Source organism: Equus przewalskii, chromosome 6, assembly GCF_037783145.1.
Source record: "Equus przewalskii isolate Varuska chromosome 6, EquPr2, whole genome shotgun sequence".
In the NCBI taxonomy this organism is placed as follows: Eukaryota; Metazoa; Chordata; class Mammalia; order Perissodactyla; family Equidae; genus Equus; species Equus przewalskii.
In genome coordinates this window covers 4,889,841-4,906,694 of record NC_091836.1, presented here as the reverse complement: position 1 = coordinate 4,906,694, position 16,854 = coordinate 4,889,841, and the positions used below count along the sequence as shown (strand labels likewise).

Sequence of the window (16,854 nt, the reverse complement as noted above, 5' to 3'; positions counted from 1 at the left end):
TGTTAGCTCATGTACTGATCTTTTTTAAAAAATACAATCCCATTTACAATTGCAACAACAACAACAAAAATACCTAGGAATAAACTTAACCAAAGAGGTGATAAACCTGTATGCTGAAAACTATAAACATTGTTGAAAGAAATCAAAGAAGACAAAGAAATAGAAAGATATTCTGTGCTCTTGGATTGGAAGGATTAACATAGTTAAAATGTCCATACTTCCTAAAACAATCTACAGATTCAATGAAATCCCTATCAAACTCTGACAACATTTTTCACAGAAATAGAACAAAGAATCCTAAAATTTACATGGAACAAGAAAACACCCTGAATAGCCAAAGGATTCCTGAGAAAAAAGGAAGCTGAAGGTATCACACTCCCTGATTTTAAAATATATTACAAAGCTATCATATTCAAAACAGCATGGTACTGGCACAAAAAAAGACACACAGATCAATGGAACAGAACTGAGAGCCCAGAAATAAGCCCACACATCTGTGAACAGCTAATTTTCAACAAGGGATCCAAGAACTTACTATGGAGAAAGGAAAGTCTCTTCAATAAATGGTGTTGGGAAAACTGGACAACCACATGCAAAAGAATGAAAGTAGACCATTATCTTACACCATGCACAAAAATTAACTCAAAATGGATTAAAGACTTGATTGTAAGATCTGAAACCATTAAACTTCTAGAAGAAAACACGGGCAGTATGCTCTTCAACATAGATCTTAGCAGCATTTTTTCAAATACCACGTCTGACTGTGCAAGGGAAAAAATAGAAAAAATAAACAAATGGGACTTACATCAAACTAAAAGACTTCTTCACATCAAAGGAGTCCATAAACAAAATGAAAAGACAACCTACCAATTTGGAGAAGATATTTGCAAACCATATATGAGATAAGGGGCTAATATCCAAAATATGCAAAGAACTCATATATCTCAACAACAAAAGAACTAATAACCCAGTTAAAAAATGGGCAAAAGATCGGAACAGACATTTCTCCAAAGAAGAAATACGGATGGCCAACAGGCATATGAAAAGATGCTCAACATCATTAGCTATCAGGGAAATGCAAATCAAAACTACAATGAGGTATCACGTCACTCCGGTCAGAATGGCTATAATTAACAAGACAGGAAACAATGAGTGTTGGAGAGGGTGTGGAGAGAAGGGAACACTTGTTCACTGCTGGTGGGAGTGCAAACTGGTGCAGCCAATATGGAAAGCAGTATGGAGTACCCTCAGAAAATTAAGAATAGATCTACCATATGATCCAGCTATCCCACTGCTGGGTATTTATCCAAAGAACTTGAAAACACAAAGGCATAAAGATACTTGCACCCCTATGTTCATTGCGGCATTATTCACAATAGCCAAGGCTTGGAAGCAACCTAGGTGCCCATCAAGGGACGCATGGATAAAGAAGATGTGGTATTTATACACAATGGAGTACTCCTCAGCCATAAGAAATGATGAAATCCGGTCATTGGTGAGAACATGGATGGAGCTTGAGGGTATTATGCTGAGTGAAATAAATCAGAGGGAGAAAGTCAAATACTGCATGACCTCACTCACAAGTAGAAGATAAAAACAACGACAAACCAACACATAGCCACAGAGCTTGGATTGGTGGTCACCAGAGGGGAAGTGGGGAGGGAGGAAAGTGAAAGGGGTGATTAGGTGCATGTGTGTGGTGATGGATTGTAACTAGTCTTTGAGTGGTGAAAACGATGTAATCTACACAGAATTTGAAATATATTATGATGCACACCTGAAATTTATATAATGTTACAAACCAATGTTACCACAATAAAAAAATTATATAAAAAACAGTATATCTTACAGAGATAAAAATGGGAAAAAAGGAAGTAAACATCAAAGTTGTCATTAAATTTCTATGGAAATGATCAAAACTGCATCCTCGCCAGTCCAGCCCCAGGACAAGTGGGGTTCACTCCTCTGTACTCAGTTTATTTGTTTAGCCCTCAACTCACCTCCAACGAGTCCCCAGGCCACCATGATTCTCCCTCCCAAATATTTGACATCTACCCACGTCTCTCCATCTCCACAGCTATGCTTGGTACAGATCTTCCTCTGGATTCCACATCCTTGTGTCCCCCATAGTTCCGGGCAATCATCTCTGAATGCAAATTTGATCGCCCACCCCTACCCCTGCCTAGAATGCTCCCTACTGCTCTCAGAATTAAAATCCAAATTACTTAACGAGACCCACAAAGCCCCCAGTGGCCAGACCCAACCCCATCTCCCTTCATGCTCCATTTCTAGCCTTCCCACCACAGGGTCTTTGCACGTGCTGTTCCCTCTGCCTCTGCTTTGCCTGGCCAGCTCCTATTCATTCTCCAGTTCTTGCTTCAATGTCACTTCCTCCAAGAAGCCTTCCCTGCCTCCCCCATAGCTCCTTGTGCTCCTTGTTTAAGGCACTTATCATAATTATAATTGCTTGATTATTTGAGTGAGTAGCTCTTCAGTGATCATCTCCACTGCCACACCGCGACCTCCAGGAGGACAAAGCCACAGGTGGGCCAGGTTTCCAGGTGCCGGGGAAGAGACTCACTTGACACAATCCTTCCTGTGGTCGGCATAATAATGGTCCCCCAAAGAGGGCCACATCCTGATCCCCAGAACCTGTGAACGTGCTGTGCTACCTGGCAAGAGGATTAAGGCTGCAGATGGAATTAAGAGTGTTAACCAACAGACCCTGAGATGGAGAGATTACCCTGGGTTATCCAGGTGGGACCAATGTCATCACGGAGATGACGTCTTCGTAAGCGAAGGATGAAAGCAGGAGGGGCAGAGTCAGAATGATGCAATGTGAGAAAAGCTTGACCAGCCATCGCCGGCTTTGGAGATGGAGGAAGGGGGACACGAGCCAAGGGATACAGTGGCCTCTAGAAGCTGGAAAAGGCAAAAAACCAGTTCTCCCCTAAAACCTAGCGAAAGGAATGCGGCCCTGCCGACACCTTCATTTGAGCCCAGTGAGGCCCATTTCAAACTTCTGCCCTCCGGAACTGGAAGAATATGCTTTTGCGGCTTCAAGCCACCAAGTTTTTGGTGATTTGTTACAGCAGCAATAGGAAACAAATACAACTTATCCATTATACGGATGTGGACAACTGAGGCTCAGAGAAGTTAAGTAACTTGCCCAAGGGCACACAGCCCGTGAGTGGTAGCGCCAAGCCTTCAAAACCCAAAGTGCGTGATTTGCACTTCTTCTACGTGAGAAGAGGTAGGTCTGGCTGGAAGTGGAATACATTTTCAGGCAATTTCTAAAATAATTCCGTGTAAAAACTTTCATAATTGGTTGTTTCAAGTCTGTCTCCCTGAGGGTCTGTGAGCTCCCAGAAGAGATTTGTGACCATCTTATTTACTACTGCATCCCGAGTGCATAGAATAGTGCCTGATGGTTGGTGCTCAATAGTAGAGACCTCACTGAGAAGGCAGCATTTAAGCAAAGACCTGAAGGAGGTGAGTGACTGAGCTTTGAAGCTATTTAAGGTGGGGGAAAGAGCAAGTGCAAATGCCCATTGGCACGACCTTGCCCGGTGATTTCACAGATTTACGAGGAGGCCGGTGTGGTTGGAGCAGAGTGGATGAAGGGGGAGTGCAAGGAGGTGACACGGCCAGATCATGCAGGATCTTCTAGGCCATTGGAAGACTTCAGCATTTTATCAGAGAGAGACGGGAGCATGGAAGGGTTTTGAGCAGAGGAAGGACAGCACAACTTAGGTTTGAAGATGATCCTTCTGCCCGTTGGTCTGAAGATGCTCTGTAAAGGGACAGAGTTGGGATGACCAGGGAGGAGGCGACCACACTTGTCCAGGTGACCAATGATGTTGGATATAACCCAGGTGGGAGCTGTGGAAATCATGGGATTCTGGTTATTTTGCAGGTAACGTTAATGGGATTTGCCAATGGATTGGCGTGGGGTGTGAAATAAAGAGAAGAGTCAATGAGAACACCAGCATCGACTGGTAGGATGGGATATCACGGGAAAGCTCTTTATAAAGTGCCATAAAAATATAAGGGATGGATTATCATTATTAGGATCTTGAGAGCCAGGCTTTTTGCTCCCTGCAGCGTGTCTTGTTTATTTCCCTTCCCTGTATGATGGCTCAGATAATATCTTTCTTCTCATTTCTAGCTTCCTCTTTCAGCTACAGATGCAACATTTTTTTTTTTTTTTTGCAGACTTCCGGCATGTTATCACTTGTGGTCTCCCAGCTCTGAGCTTCCCAATACTCTCTTCTAGCTCAATTTCTCCTAACTCAGATCCACTGGAAACCAGAATAACAACCCAGTCCTGTGTGACTGGCCACCTGCTGACCTCTCCAGTTCATCTCCTGTCCTGTTGCATCAACCGTATTTACTTGCTCAGTCCTCCAAATTCCTTCCAGTCTCGTGATCTCTGCACCTCACCCTGCAGATCTCGAGATGATCCAGCCTCCATAATTGTGTGAGTCAATTCCAAAAATGAATCTTTCCCTATAAATACACACACACACACACAGATATATGCATATCCCTCCTAATCCTATTGGTTGTTTCTCTGGGTAACTCTGACAAATACAAATACCTGCTATGTGCCAGGCACTATTCTAGGCACTATGGATTCAGTAGTGGAACAAGACACACAAAGGTCCCCACCTTCACAGACATGGTAATCTGGAGAGGCGGGGGTGAGGGATACAATGTCCAAAATAGAGTAGTCACTGAGAAGATGACACATGAGCTAAAACATAAAGAAAGTGAGGCACAGAGCCACATGTATACGCAGGACAAGAGCTTTCTAGGCAGAATGAACTGCATGTGCAAAGGCCCTGGGGCAGGACTGTGCCTGGCATGTGGGAGGAACAGCAAGGAGGCCCACATGTTTGGAGTAGAAGGAGCAAGGGGGAGAGAGGGAGGAGGGAGAGCAGAGAGGGGATGGGCCAGGTTATGCAGGGCCTGGGGGGCCACAGGGAGAACTCAGACCTTTACCCTCATGGAGGGGGGAGCCCTGGAAGGCTGTGGGCAGAGGAGGGCGGGACCTGACTCAGGTGCTCACAGGTGCCCTCTGGCCACTCTTGGAAGAGCAAGGAGTGGGGAGACCAGGGCATTGACCATTTCAACAATCCAACTGAGACACACACACGATCCTCAAAATAATTTAATGGTCATTTAATTGACCTAATCAGAAAAATGAGACTCAGAGAAGCAAAGGGACTTTTAAAAATAGAACTAGAGCTTCCATTTTGTAAGTGACTTCCATGCACCAGGCCCCTTCCATATATTTTCTGCAGTCCCCACAATAATGCTCGGGGGTAGGGTGACCGAGTTGTCCTGGCTTCCCCGAGACTTTCCTGTTGTTAGCCCTCAATGTCCAATGTCCCGGGAACCAGCCCCCCCAACCCCGACCCTGGTCTGGGGCAAGTCAGGATGGTCAGTCACCCTATTTAAGGGAAAGGTTACGACTTCATTTTACAAATGTGGAAATGGATGCCCAAGAGAGTTCACGTAACCTGCCCCAGGTCACACCACAAGTTGGAAAGCAAGAGAAGAGCAAAGGAGAATGGACAAACGCTGGGAGGGAGTCAGGGGATTCCCTCTGGTCATTGTCCTGGCCGTGCCCCTCGCTGGCTACCAGCTTTGACCCAGCTTCAGCCCAGCCAGTAAGAACCAGATAATATGTGTTCCTCCAAGGAGGAGGAGGAGGAACCGGAGGAGGAAAGGAGGAAGAGAAGGAGGGGAAGGATGAGGAGGAGGGGGAGGAGTGGGAGGAGGAGACGGTGGAGGGAGCAGGAGGGGGAAGAGGAGGAGAGAGGAAAAAAGGAGGGGGACGGGGAGGGTTAACATAATTGAGCACTTACCATGTTTCAAGTACCATTCTAAGCACCGCCTGTACTCATTTAATCTTCATCAAAACCCCGTGGGATCAACTCCTCTCACCCTCATTTCCAAGGCAACTTAAGTCTTGGGGGAATTTGCTGAAAAACCTGGGGTCCCCATGGCAATGAGCGCCAAAACCAAGCTTCAAACCCAGGACGTGTGGCTCCAGAGCCCACCTCTTAACAACTCCACGTGGAGCTGAATCCTCACCATCCCCATCTGGTAGGGGTCGTCCCCATACCCGTCAATCAGATGATGAAACTGAAAGAGGGAGGCCCTTGCCCATGGCCTGATGGCCTTCAGTCCAGGGGAGTCTCTTACCAAAAGCCGTCCCCTTCAAGTTCAGCTTCTCACCTGGAAGCAGAGGAAAGAGAAGTCGTTAGTTCCCTTGGCGATCCGGCCACGAGCCGTCCTCTTACCCAGCCAGGCTCCACATCTCCCTGCATGCCGAGATCACGTGGCAGATTATGAAAGCATGGCTTTGTGAAGAGGAGAATCCAGTCTCTTCTTGGAGGTTCAGCCACATCAGCTCATGAGTTCTTCACACCTTGCCAGGTGAGAAAGGTGGGGTGGTAGCCACTCTCGGCACCACCCCCCATCCACTTTACCGGGTTAGCACACTCATCTGCCAGCTGCTTCGCTGATCTAGAAGTGATGAGTGACAGATGCAGGAATACAACAGCACAGCCATCCCGTTGCCTCAGAGCAGGCAACCGTCTCTGGTGCAATTCATGCTGTGGGATGGGGCTGTGGCTGAACCTCCCCTGAAATGCCTTCTGAGTGCCTAGCTTCTCCCGCTGCCCTATCCTGCTTTCCTCACTCCTACAAGTGTCAGCCAGTGTCTCCTGAGAGCCCTCCCTTCCTAAATTACTCACACAAGAATCCTTGTCTCAGGCTCCGCTTGTACAGAAACTAACCAAAAGCAGATGGTAATCCTTATTTCCATTTCTTTTGTTTTTATCTTTTTTTTTTTTGAGGAAGATTAGCCCTGAGCTAACATCTGCTGCCATTTCTCCTCTTTTTGCTGAGGAAGACTAGCCCTGAGCTAACATCCGTGCCCATCTTCCTCTATTTTATATGTGGGATGCCTATCACAGCACAGTGTGCCACATGGTGCCATGTCCGCACCCGGGATGTGAACCAGCGAACCCCGGGCCGTGGAAGCAGAACATGCGCACTTAACCACTAAACCACCGGGCCAGCTCCTTTATCTCTTTTTAAGAAGGTAATAATTGCTTCTTGTAAAAAAAAATCAGACAATGCAGAAGTATATAAAATTAAAAGTGAAGATCTCCCCATCCCCCGTCTTTATATCCAGAGGTAACTAATGTCAAAAGCTTAGCGTGAACCCTTCAAGGCTGGGTTGTATTTGCAAACTCAACCATGCAAACATATTATCAAACAGAAATAAATTTATAAATTCACACAATTTTCTTAACGCAGATGGTATCATGCAATCTACAATCTTTTGTGCTCTCTAATAGTGTAGCTACTATTTACACTTAAATCTATTAAAATTAAATAAAATGAAACGTGCCATTCCTCAGTCATATCAGCCATTTTTCAGCTGCTCAATAACCACGTGTGACTAGTGGCTGCTGTAGAGCTAGAACATTTCTGTCAACGTGGAAAGTTCTGTTGGACAGCTCTGTTCCATTTCTACTTGCTGTCTCACTCAACAGTATGTCTTGCAAACAAAGAGGAGCAAAATTTGTCAAGGGTTGAAGTTGGGCAATGGGCACATGAGAGTTTTTTACACTATTTTCCCTACCTCTGAGTGTTGAAATATTTCTGTAATAAAAAGTTAAGAAATGAATATGTTTTGGTCAACTTTCCATGTCAGTCTATACAGATCTAATGCATGCTTTTTAACAGCTGCATAGTATTCCATTATATCCATGGGCTGTAACTGTGCCACAGGTAATGAGGCAGCCAAAGATCAAACAAAAATTCCACATTCCCCTTTCCAGGGTGTGGAATTGTCACTAGGAGGCAACTGCCTAATGACAGACCACATTTCCCAGCTCACCTTGCATCCAGGTGTGGTCATGTGACAGTGAGCAGAAGTGACATGTGTCAGCGCCAGGTCTGGGTTTTTACAAAGGGTGTGTGCCTTCTCCACTGTTTCTTTCCCCCTCTGCCACTGTCTGCAGAAGACTCTGAGACCCTCGCATGGCTGAGCAACAAGACAGGAGGAGTCTGGGTCCCCAAATAAACACATGGAGGAAGGCCACCCATTACCCAGAAAAATCTGCATTGGATGCTTCAACAAAAAAGAATTAAATTTCTTTTTTATTAAGTCACTGACAGTTTTGATTTTATTTGTTACAGTAGCTAGAGTTACTCTGACAAACACAACAATTTATCCAACCAGTCCCCAAGTGTAAAAAACATTTAGTTTATTCCAGGTTGTCACCTGGGTAGCACGAATGTGCACATCCTTGAGCGTATAGTGAGAAATCTCTGACATTACATGACTATCTCTTTGGAGTAAATTTCTAGAGGAGGATTGTTGTGTCAAAGTATGTGCATTTTTATCACATTTTATTAAGTGTAACAGATACAGAGAACCACAACTATTGTAAGCGTACACTTCAATGAACTTGCACAAAGTTAACCCACCTGTGTTTATGCAGTTTTAATTCTGATAGTACCAAATTTTCTCAGATGTTAATCCTTTTGAGTTCCCATTTATAAATACCTTGTAAGCCTGTCTACCGTAACACTTCTCTTACTCTCTATGTGGAGCACGTGGTCTTCCTTTTATTTATCTACCTAACCTGCCTGTATTGTGCCAGGTCTGAGCTGGGTCCCAGAGCTGTGGAAATTAATACAGTCTCTTCCTCACCAACCGAGAGTTTCCTGGGCTCTGTAATAATGATGGATTTTTCTTTTTAATCAAGGATTATCTTTCTGGAAATATATTGATGTAATTTTCTCTTTTCCACTTATATGGACGTGATCTCCATCTCCATACCATTCTGCCAAAAGATTTCATCTCGTTCAGGAAAAATTAAAATGTCTCAGTGGCAGACACACAACGAGAGCCAAATGTTACAGTTCAGATTTTAATTACCAAATTGGGTTTTTCAGTTCCCAGCAAGACAATAGCTCTTGAAAGCAAAGCCTTATAAGATGAGTAAGTTTTGGGGGGCGGGTCTAATGTACAGAATGGTAACTGTAGTTGACAATACTGTATTCTATACTTGAAAGTTTGCTAAGAGCAGATCTTAAATGTTCTCACCACAGAAAAAAGATGGTAATTATGTGAGGTCATGAAGGTGTCAGCTAATGCTACACTGCAATCATTTTGCAACATTTAAGTGCATCAGATCGACACATTGTACACCTCACACTTGCACAACGTTGTATCTCAATAAAAATGTTTCCAATCGCTAGGCTTTGAGGACTGGAACCTAGAGTTCTAATTAAGCTGTAGGGTAGAGAGGACTCAGGATACGATGGAAGGGAAATACCTATTATACAGGAAGAGTGAAAACTGTGGGAAGCTAAAAGAAGGACAAGATGAAGAAGTCTAGTCAGGACTCCTGCTTCTCTGCCCCTTCACCTCAAGGCTAAATGTAAGTGGAGATGGGTCACCTCAGAGACACCCAGATAGGGATGGGTGAATTTAGGGGCATCAAGGCTAAGGGTCGACTCCTCTCAACAAAAGCTCGCCTTCTGCTATTGCCACATCCAACGTGGCATGGGAGCCGAGGATCAGAATCAGCAGAGGGAGATAAGTAGGGGGCCTGAGAAAACTCTTCTGGGTTCCTGTGGCCTGGACATGGAAACCAGGAGCTCCTGTGTGGACGCCTGAGAGATGTGGAGCTTCCAAGAGGATTGCTGGACAAGCAAGAACCAAGGACTGGCTCAACCAGTAGACAAAACACCCCATCTGGAGTCCACACTTCACAGCTACAAGATCCCGTAAGCTGCCCCTACACCAACACCCAGATGCCATCTTGGGAGGAACGGCTCATTCTTCATACAGTATAAACTAGATTTCCCAAATATGACTAAACCAAGAACTGAGACACTGAGAACGCTAAGAACTGTCAATGTTTTCTTCGTCTATCCAGCAGGAGCTTATGTGGAAGATGAGAATTCTTAGCGAAACATTAAAAAATGGATTTGTTTTCCACATTGAGTTGTAGTTTGAGTAAATTTCATCCCCATTCCTACCATACTACCTTTTAGGAAGTTCTTGTCACACAGACCAGGTGGCTCACAAAGTTACCTCTTTTGATTCAAGCTGCATGACATCCCTGTGGGATAGGAACCCTCATTATCTGTATTTCACAGCTGAGGAAACCGAAGATGAGAGGGGTTATGAGACTTGCCTGAGGTCACACAGCAAGTGCAAGGCACAAAGGAAAGAACCTGGAGTGGGAACTAGGCGACCTGCTTGTTATCCCTAGTTCTGCCACTAACTAGCTCCTAGCAAGTGTTCAGCTGTGAGCCTCTGAACAAAAGAATCTCCTCTCCAGAAAACATCCTCCCACCACTTTGGGCATACGGATTCCCTTTGACCAACTTACGCCATGACTTTGATCCCAGCGGGCTTGATGTGGGCGTTTCACAGCTATATATACGACAACACCCTGTGTAGAAAGAAAACAAAAATATTGTGAACCACCAAGAGGCTGTTTGGGATCAACCTTAAAAATTATTGCTGGCGTGGCCTCAGGTTTGGTGATCCTGCATGAGAGACCCTGTTGAGTGACAAACATACATTATTTCGCATATTTCACAGCAACCATTCCTGCTTTTCTGCACTTTAGGTTTGCTTTTCATTTTGTTCGTATTGCCTTCAATTTATTTTCAATTGCAAAAATAGCTCCAGCTGGTTTTCAAAAACATACAATAAAACGTCCATTCTCAAAAGGAATGATATGTCCTCCAAAAGGGTAAAACGTGGTTCTTGGGGAGAAATGAAAAAAAAAAATCTTACTCTTTTATGTATAAGATACATATAGATATACATGTAATATATAATTAGATATACACTATATCTGTAGTATAAAAATTTCATGAGAGGGTGGGGCAATTAGTTTTGTGTGTGTGTGAGGAAGATTGGCCCTGAGCTAACGTCTGTTGCCAATCTTCCTCTTTTTGCTTGAGGAAGATTTTTGCTGAGCTAACATCTGTGCCAATCTTCCTCTATTTCATGTGTGAAGCCACCACAGTGTGCCTTGATGAGCACTTCTAGGTCTGCACCCCGGATCTGAAACTGCAAACTCTGGGCCACCAAAGTGGAGCATGCAAACTTAACCACTAGGCCACCAGGCCGGTCCCACGATTAGTGTTTTAAAATATCTAAAAGGCAGTACAGTCCCCCAGCATTTAGCTCTTCTCCAACATCCACATCATCATCATCATCATCATCATCACTATCATCACCATCGCCATCACCACCACCATCATCATCATCTCGTCATCCCCGTCATCACCACTACCACCATCATCATCATCACCACCGTCCTCATCATCACCATCATAATTATCACCACCAGCATCATCATTCTCATCTTCATCATTACCACCACCACCACCACTACCACCATCATCACCACCACCACCACCACCTCCATCATCTTCATCATCACCATCATTACCACCACCACCACCATCTTCATCATCACCACCACCACCATCACCATCATGATTATCACCACCACCATCATCATTCTCATCTTCATCATTACCATCACCATCATCCAAGTCATCATCATCACTCTTTGCTGATTAACTTCAGGGCAGAATAAGGGGTGCTGATGGCTAATACCAGTGCTGACATCCCAAAGCAACAACTTCACGTAACAGCATTGGAGTCCATGAGTTACCTGCTCCTTCTAATGAAGCCTGCCAGTCAACAAGTCCCATGGACCCAAACTCCCAACTTTCCCATTCGTTATTGCTGACTGAAATTCTCTTGCTCATGAATCATATTAGAGGCGACAGAGCATTGCATTTAAGCACATCAACTCTGGCATCAAAATACCTGGGTTTAAAAATCTGGCTTCACCAATTCCTGACCTTATGTCCTCAAGAAAGTCACTTAATCTCATCTTACCTGTTTCCTACTCCAGAAAATAGGGGAAACTGATCCACTCGACAACAACAGAAGAAAAACACACTTGTTGCTTAGAAAAGGTCCCTCATTCTTAGATTTGAACCGATGACCCAAACTCACAAGACATGTGAGGGAAACCACAACACAGGAGATAAATGAGACAAACTGACGCCTGAAGAAGGAGCAATCAGAGGACAGACAGACAGTCTCCATCCCAATGTTCTGGTCTCAGCACAAATGTCACCCCCTCAGAAATGTCTTCCCTGACTTCCCCCTTCAACGTAACCCCCAGCCACACTCTATAACATCTTCTTTCACAGCACTTATGAAAGAAGCACCTGAAATGCTTTTGTTTATTCATTATTTGGGGCAGCATAGAGTAGTAAGAAAGCATACAGATTCTGGAGCCAGACTGCCCGGTTCTAAATTCGGGCTCCACTCCTTACCAGCTAAGTGGTCTTGGGTAAGTTATTTAATCTCTTTTGCCTCAGTTTTTCTCCTTCGTAAAATGGGGCTACTAATAACCCAGTATCAGAGAGATTCTGTGAAGGTTGAATACATTCTATATTTGAGGAACTTAGGACGATGCTAAGTGGGTGGTTGCTATTATTATTAGTGGCTTCTTTTCTGCCCGACCCCTCCCACTAGGATGTCAGCCCCATGAGAGCAGGAACCTTGTCTATTTATTCACTTCTTTATCCTTGGAGCCTAGAACAGCACCTTATACATAGTATATTCTCAGGAAATACATGTCAAGGGAATGGCTATAAAGGAATTCTTCCCACACAGGTGGCATTCCCTGAGCTAGAGGGATTTTTGCCAAAGGGGCCCCAATGAAAGTGTTTGCAGTGTCCAGCCCACAGCTATGATCTCTCAGCTGGACAGTCCATGACCCTTCCTTCTCCCAACAGCCTATTTCCAGCCCAGGCTTCCCCCAGACCCCCATTCAGCCTCACACTCACCCCAGAAGAGGAGCAAGCTGAAGCTCCACATCGTGCTGTGTTTCTGTCATTCAAAGAGGGGAACCTTTTCTCTGTTCTCTGGGTTTTCAATTTCAGGGTGTGTGTGGAGAGGGCAGGGGTGGAGCCAGCATTGCTTAATGCTGCCAGTACATCATGACTTTGTAGCTGAGCTTCCACCACTAAATGAGGACAGTTTGGCAAACCCCTAATGTTCTCGTCTCATCGGCATGAAGAAAAGTTGATCTGACTGCTGTGTCACTATGTTCTCTCTCCCCTTCCCTCTTTTTCTCCCCCACCAACATCTACCTCTCATCTCTCATCACCTTCTTTCATTGCACCCAGTAACAAATGAACTTCCACCACCTGACCCCAATGAAGCAAGCCCCAACCTCAAGGATCTTTTCCCAGCTTGCTCCATAAAAACCACCATCATAGCCATCACATACCAGGCACTATGCAGGTACATTGCCAACAAAATTTAACTTCCTCATTATGTCAACAACGTAAAGTGGGGATTCCCACCCCCACCTATTTTATTAAAAGAGTAAAACACACCCTCATACACTGTTGGTGGGAATGCAAACTGGTGCAGCCACTATGGAAAACAGAATGGAGATTTCTCAGGAAATTAAAAATAGAAATACCTTATGACCCAGCCATCCCACTACTGAGTATCTATCCAAAGAACTTGAAATCAGCAATTCCAAAAGTCCCATGCACCCCTATGTTCATCGCAGCATTATTTACAATAGCCAAGATGTGGAAGCAACCTAAGTGCCCATCAACTGATGATTGGATAAAGAAGATATGGTATATATATACAATGGAATACTACTCAGCCATAAAAAAGGATAAAATCGTCCCATTCACAACAACATGGATGGACCTTGAGGGTATTATGTTAAGTGAAATAAACCAGATAGAGAAAGACGAATTCTGTATGACTCCACTCATAGGTGGAAGTTAACATATAGACGAAGAGAACTGAGCGGTGGTTACAAGGGGAAAGGGGGGGTGGGGGAAGGGCACAAAGGGTGAAGTGGTGTACCTACAACATGACTAACAATAATATACAACGGAAATCTCACAAGGTTGTAAACTATCATAATCTTCATAAAAAGTTTTAAAAAATAAAAAGTAAAACACAAAAAGGAAACTGAGGTTTGGAGAAGAAATGAGACTTGTCCAAGATGACTTGGACCTGAGATTTGAATTCAGGACCCTCTGACCCCACAGTCTCAAGTTTTAACCGTTTCATCCCCCTTCAGCTCTCCACTACATCCGCTCATATCATCGTTATCTGCACAATTCACAGCGACACTCTCGCCTCATTCCAAGGCCCCCAACCCAACACACACATGCACAATCTCATAAATATGGAGGTCTAGTAATGTCTCAGTTGGGGTCCCCCAGAAGCAAATGCTGAGACCAGGATTCTAGTAAGAGTAGTTCACCAAGAGGGTGACTCTAAAAAACTCCAGCTAGAGATGGGGGAAGTGAGACAGGAAAGGAAAAGAGCCCACAGTGGATGTGTTATCAAGCAAGTTCCATAGAAACTAGAGCTTAACTTCTCTGGGCACCTCTGGAAGAAAGCACAGAGCACCCTGTTCTGAGTTATCCCAACTGAGGGGCAAGGGAGCTGGGGTACTTCTCCACCAGCTACTGTCAGTCACAGATTGAGGCTCCAGAGGGTAACCCTCTTCATAACAAAATACAGTGGCTGGCAGATGTCAGTCTAGTGTGTTCTGAGGGATTGAGGGTCGCGGGTGTGGGCAGGCACCAGGAGCATCTGCTACAAGCTAAAAAGTGTGGAACGGCCAGGCCGAAGTTCTTGGGAAGAAAACCCAACTTGTCTTTGCTTCCTTGCTTTTGCTCCGTGCAAGGCAAAATCCCCGCCTTGGAGTTACAATCACGGAAGAAGATTTGCCAAGGGACCTTGCCCCAGTGGGGCTGCAGTTAAGAGCCAGCAAATTCCATACAGCAAATGCCACCAAAAAGGAGGATAAACAGAGCTGTGTTATGTTTAAGAGAAGCACTGGAGGATAAAAGCAGACTCCAGAACCAGCTCACCTGGGGTTTCTAATCCTATCTCCACCTCTTGCTGGTCATATGTGATCCTGGGCACCTTCTTACTCACTCTACACCCTGACACTCTCATCTATAAGATGGGCCCACTGATGGTAGGATCTCCTTCGTGGGGCTGACATGAGCATCCAAAGAGTGGTCAAATGTGATGTGCCTAGAACAGAGCCTGGCACATAGGAAAAGCTCCAAGTGTTGGTTATTGTGGTGATAGGAGCTGGGGTCAAATCCTGGCTCTGTGAGGGACACCCAAAGTAATCTTGGGAGGTGACTTGCCTCGCTGGGCCTCAGTGTCTTCAACTGCAGAATGGGAATGACAATAGGTCCTGTCCCAAAGGATCATTGTGGGAGGGATGCAGTAATGAGGGGTAACATTGCTACCTGGGGGGGCGGGGCGGGGGGGTGCTAGGACTTGCTCTCTCTTCTATAATCCTCGTTGAATGCATCCAGGGATGTGGAGCCCAGAGGCAGCCAGAACATTGAGGTAGCTTTGACAGATGTCCACGAATTCTTTGATACTCCACCTTTCAAGAGGGGGAGCCCATTTCCTCTCTCCTCGAGTGTGAGCTGGACTTAGTGACTTGCTTCTAATGAACATAAAAAGCAGGATGTGACGTTGTGTGACATCTGAGGTCGTAAGAGTCATTGTGGCTTCCCCTGTGCCCTTCCTTTCCAGCATCATTCACTGAGGAGAAGCCGGTCATCATGTGGTTATGACACTCGAGCGTCACAACGGTGAAGCCCATGTGAGGAGGAACTGAGATCTCCAGCTGTCTGCTTGACCCAGACCTCATGAGAGACCCCAACCCAGAACCACCCAGCTAAGCCACCACCTCCAGATTCCTGACCCTCAGAAACTATACGAAAATAAAAATGTGTTATTTAAAGCTGTTAACTTTGAGAGTAATTTGTTACACAGCAAGGGATAACTAATACACCAAAAAGCAATTTTTCCCCCATCAGTAAAATGACGACAATGAGGTTTGAGATTTCACGTTATAAAATCACAAAAGCCTGCCTGACACAGATTAAATGCTCAATGGTATTGGTTATTATTGTCAATACTATCCTGCTGTGCTAAATGGCCGCAGCTGCTCATAGATGTGGTACCCGCCGCAACTGAATTGAAGAAGTCACTGAAGATCGTTTGATGCGAGATCTTCCAAAGCAAGTGAAAGGGTCTAGACGTTACCCCCAGGGCACTTGAAGGAGGTTCAGGAAGGGAGTAATGGTCAGACTGGTCTTTTACGACACTTGTGCTGTGAAGAGCAGGTGTTGCACGGGACGTGGGCATGGGCAGGTGGACGTGGAGAAGGCTGAGCCTGATCCAAGAAAGAGAAAAGAGTGGCAGTGGTCTGGTCTAGGGCAGGGGCTGTGGAGACGGAGGGGAATTTCGGAATCTAGGAAGTCGGAACAGAATCGAGGTAACATCAGGATGTGGGTGGGGAGTCTGAGACAAAAGGAGGAGTTGACAGTTGGAGGTTGGACTAAAGAATTGGAAGTTTTCCGATCAAGCCCAGATTCCTCCGAGAGATGAGAATGGGATGAGCTGGTGGGTGGGTCTTCTGCTGCTCCCGTAACAAATCACCACAAACTCAGAGGCTTGAAACAACACGAATTTATTATATTATGGGTCTGGAAGTCAGAGTCCCAGATGAGTCTTATGGGGTTGAAATCAAGATGGCAGCAGAGCTGTGTTCCCTCTGGGAGCTCCAGAGCAGAATCCATTCCTTGTGTTTTGCAGCTTCTGGAGGCCACTTGCAGGCAACCTTAGCTCAAGATTCCTTCCTCCATCTTCAAACCAGCAGTGTAGGCTCTTCAAATCTCTCTCTCTCTCACACA

The 16,854-nt window shown here is 45.1% G+C and overlaps 1 protein-coding gene across 5 annotated transcripts in view; it reads right to left on the bottom strand.

Moving 5' to 3' along the window:
* Positions 1 to 13,057, bottom strand: part of ADGRE1 (adhesion G protein-coupled receptor E1) — a 73,438-nt gene extending 60,381 nt beyond the window's left edge. For 2 of the 5 annotated variants that reach the window (XM_070622774.1, XM_070622775.1), the window contains exons 1-3: positions 12,931 to 13,053; positions 10,434 to 10,496; positions 6,214 to 6,246 (exon numbers count right to left, since the gene is read on the bottom strand). In XM_070622774.1, the coding sequence (XP_070478875.1) occupies positions 6,214 to 6,246; positions 10,434 to 10,496; positions 12,931 to 12,961 (127 nt within the window). In that variant the 5' untranslated portion in view covers positions 12,962 to 13,053. Of the gene's footprint in view, positions 1 to 6,213; positions 6,247 to 10,433; positions 10,497 to 12,930 lie in introns of all 5 variants that reach the window. The other 3 variants (XM_070622771.1, XM_070622772.1, XM_070622773.1) reach the window with 3 other exon arrangements.
* Between the last annotated feature and the right edge of the window lie 3,797 nt (positions 13,058 to 16,854).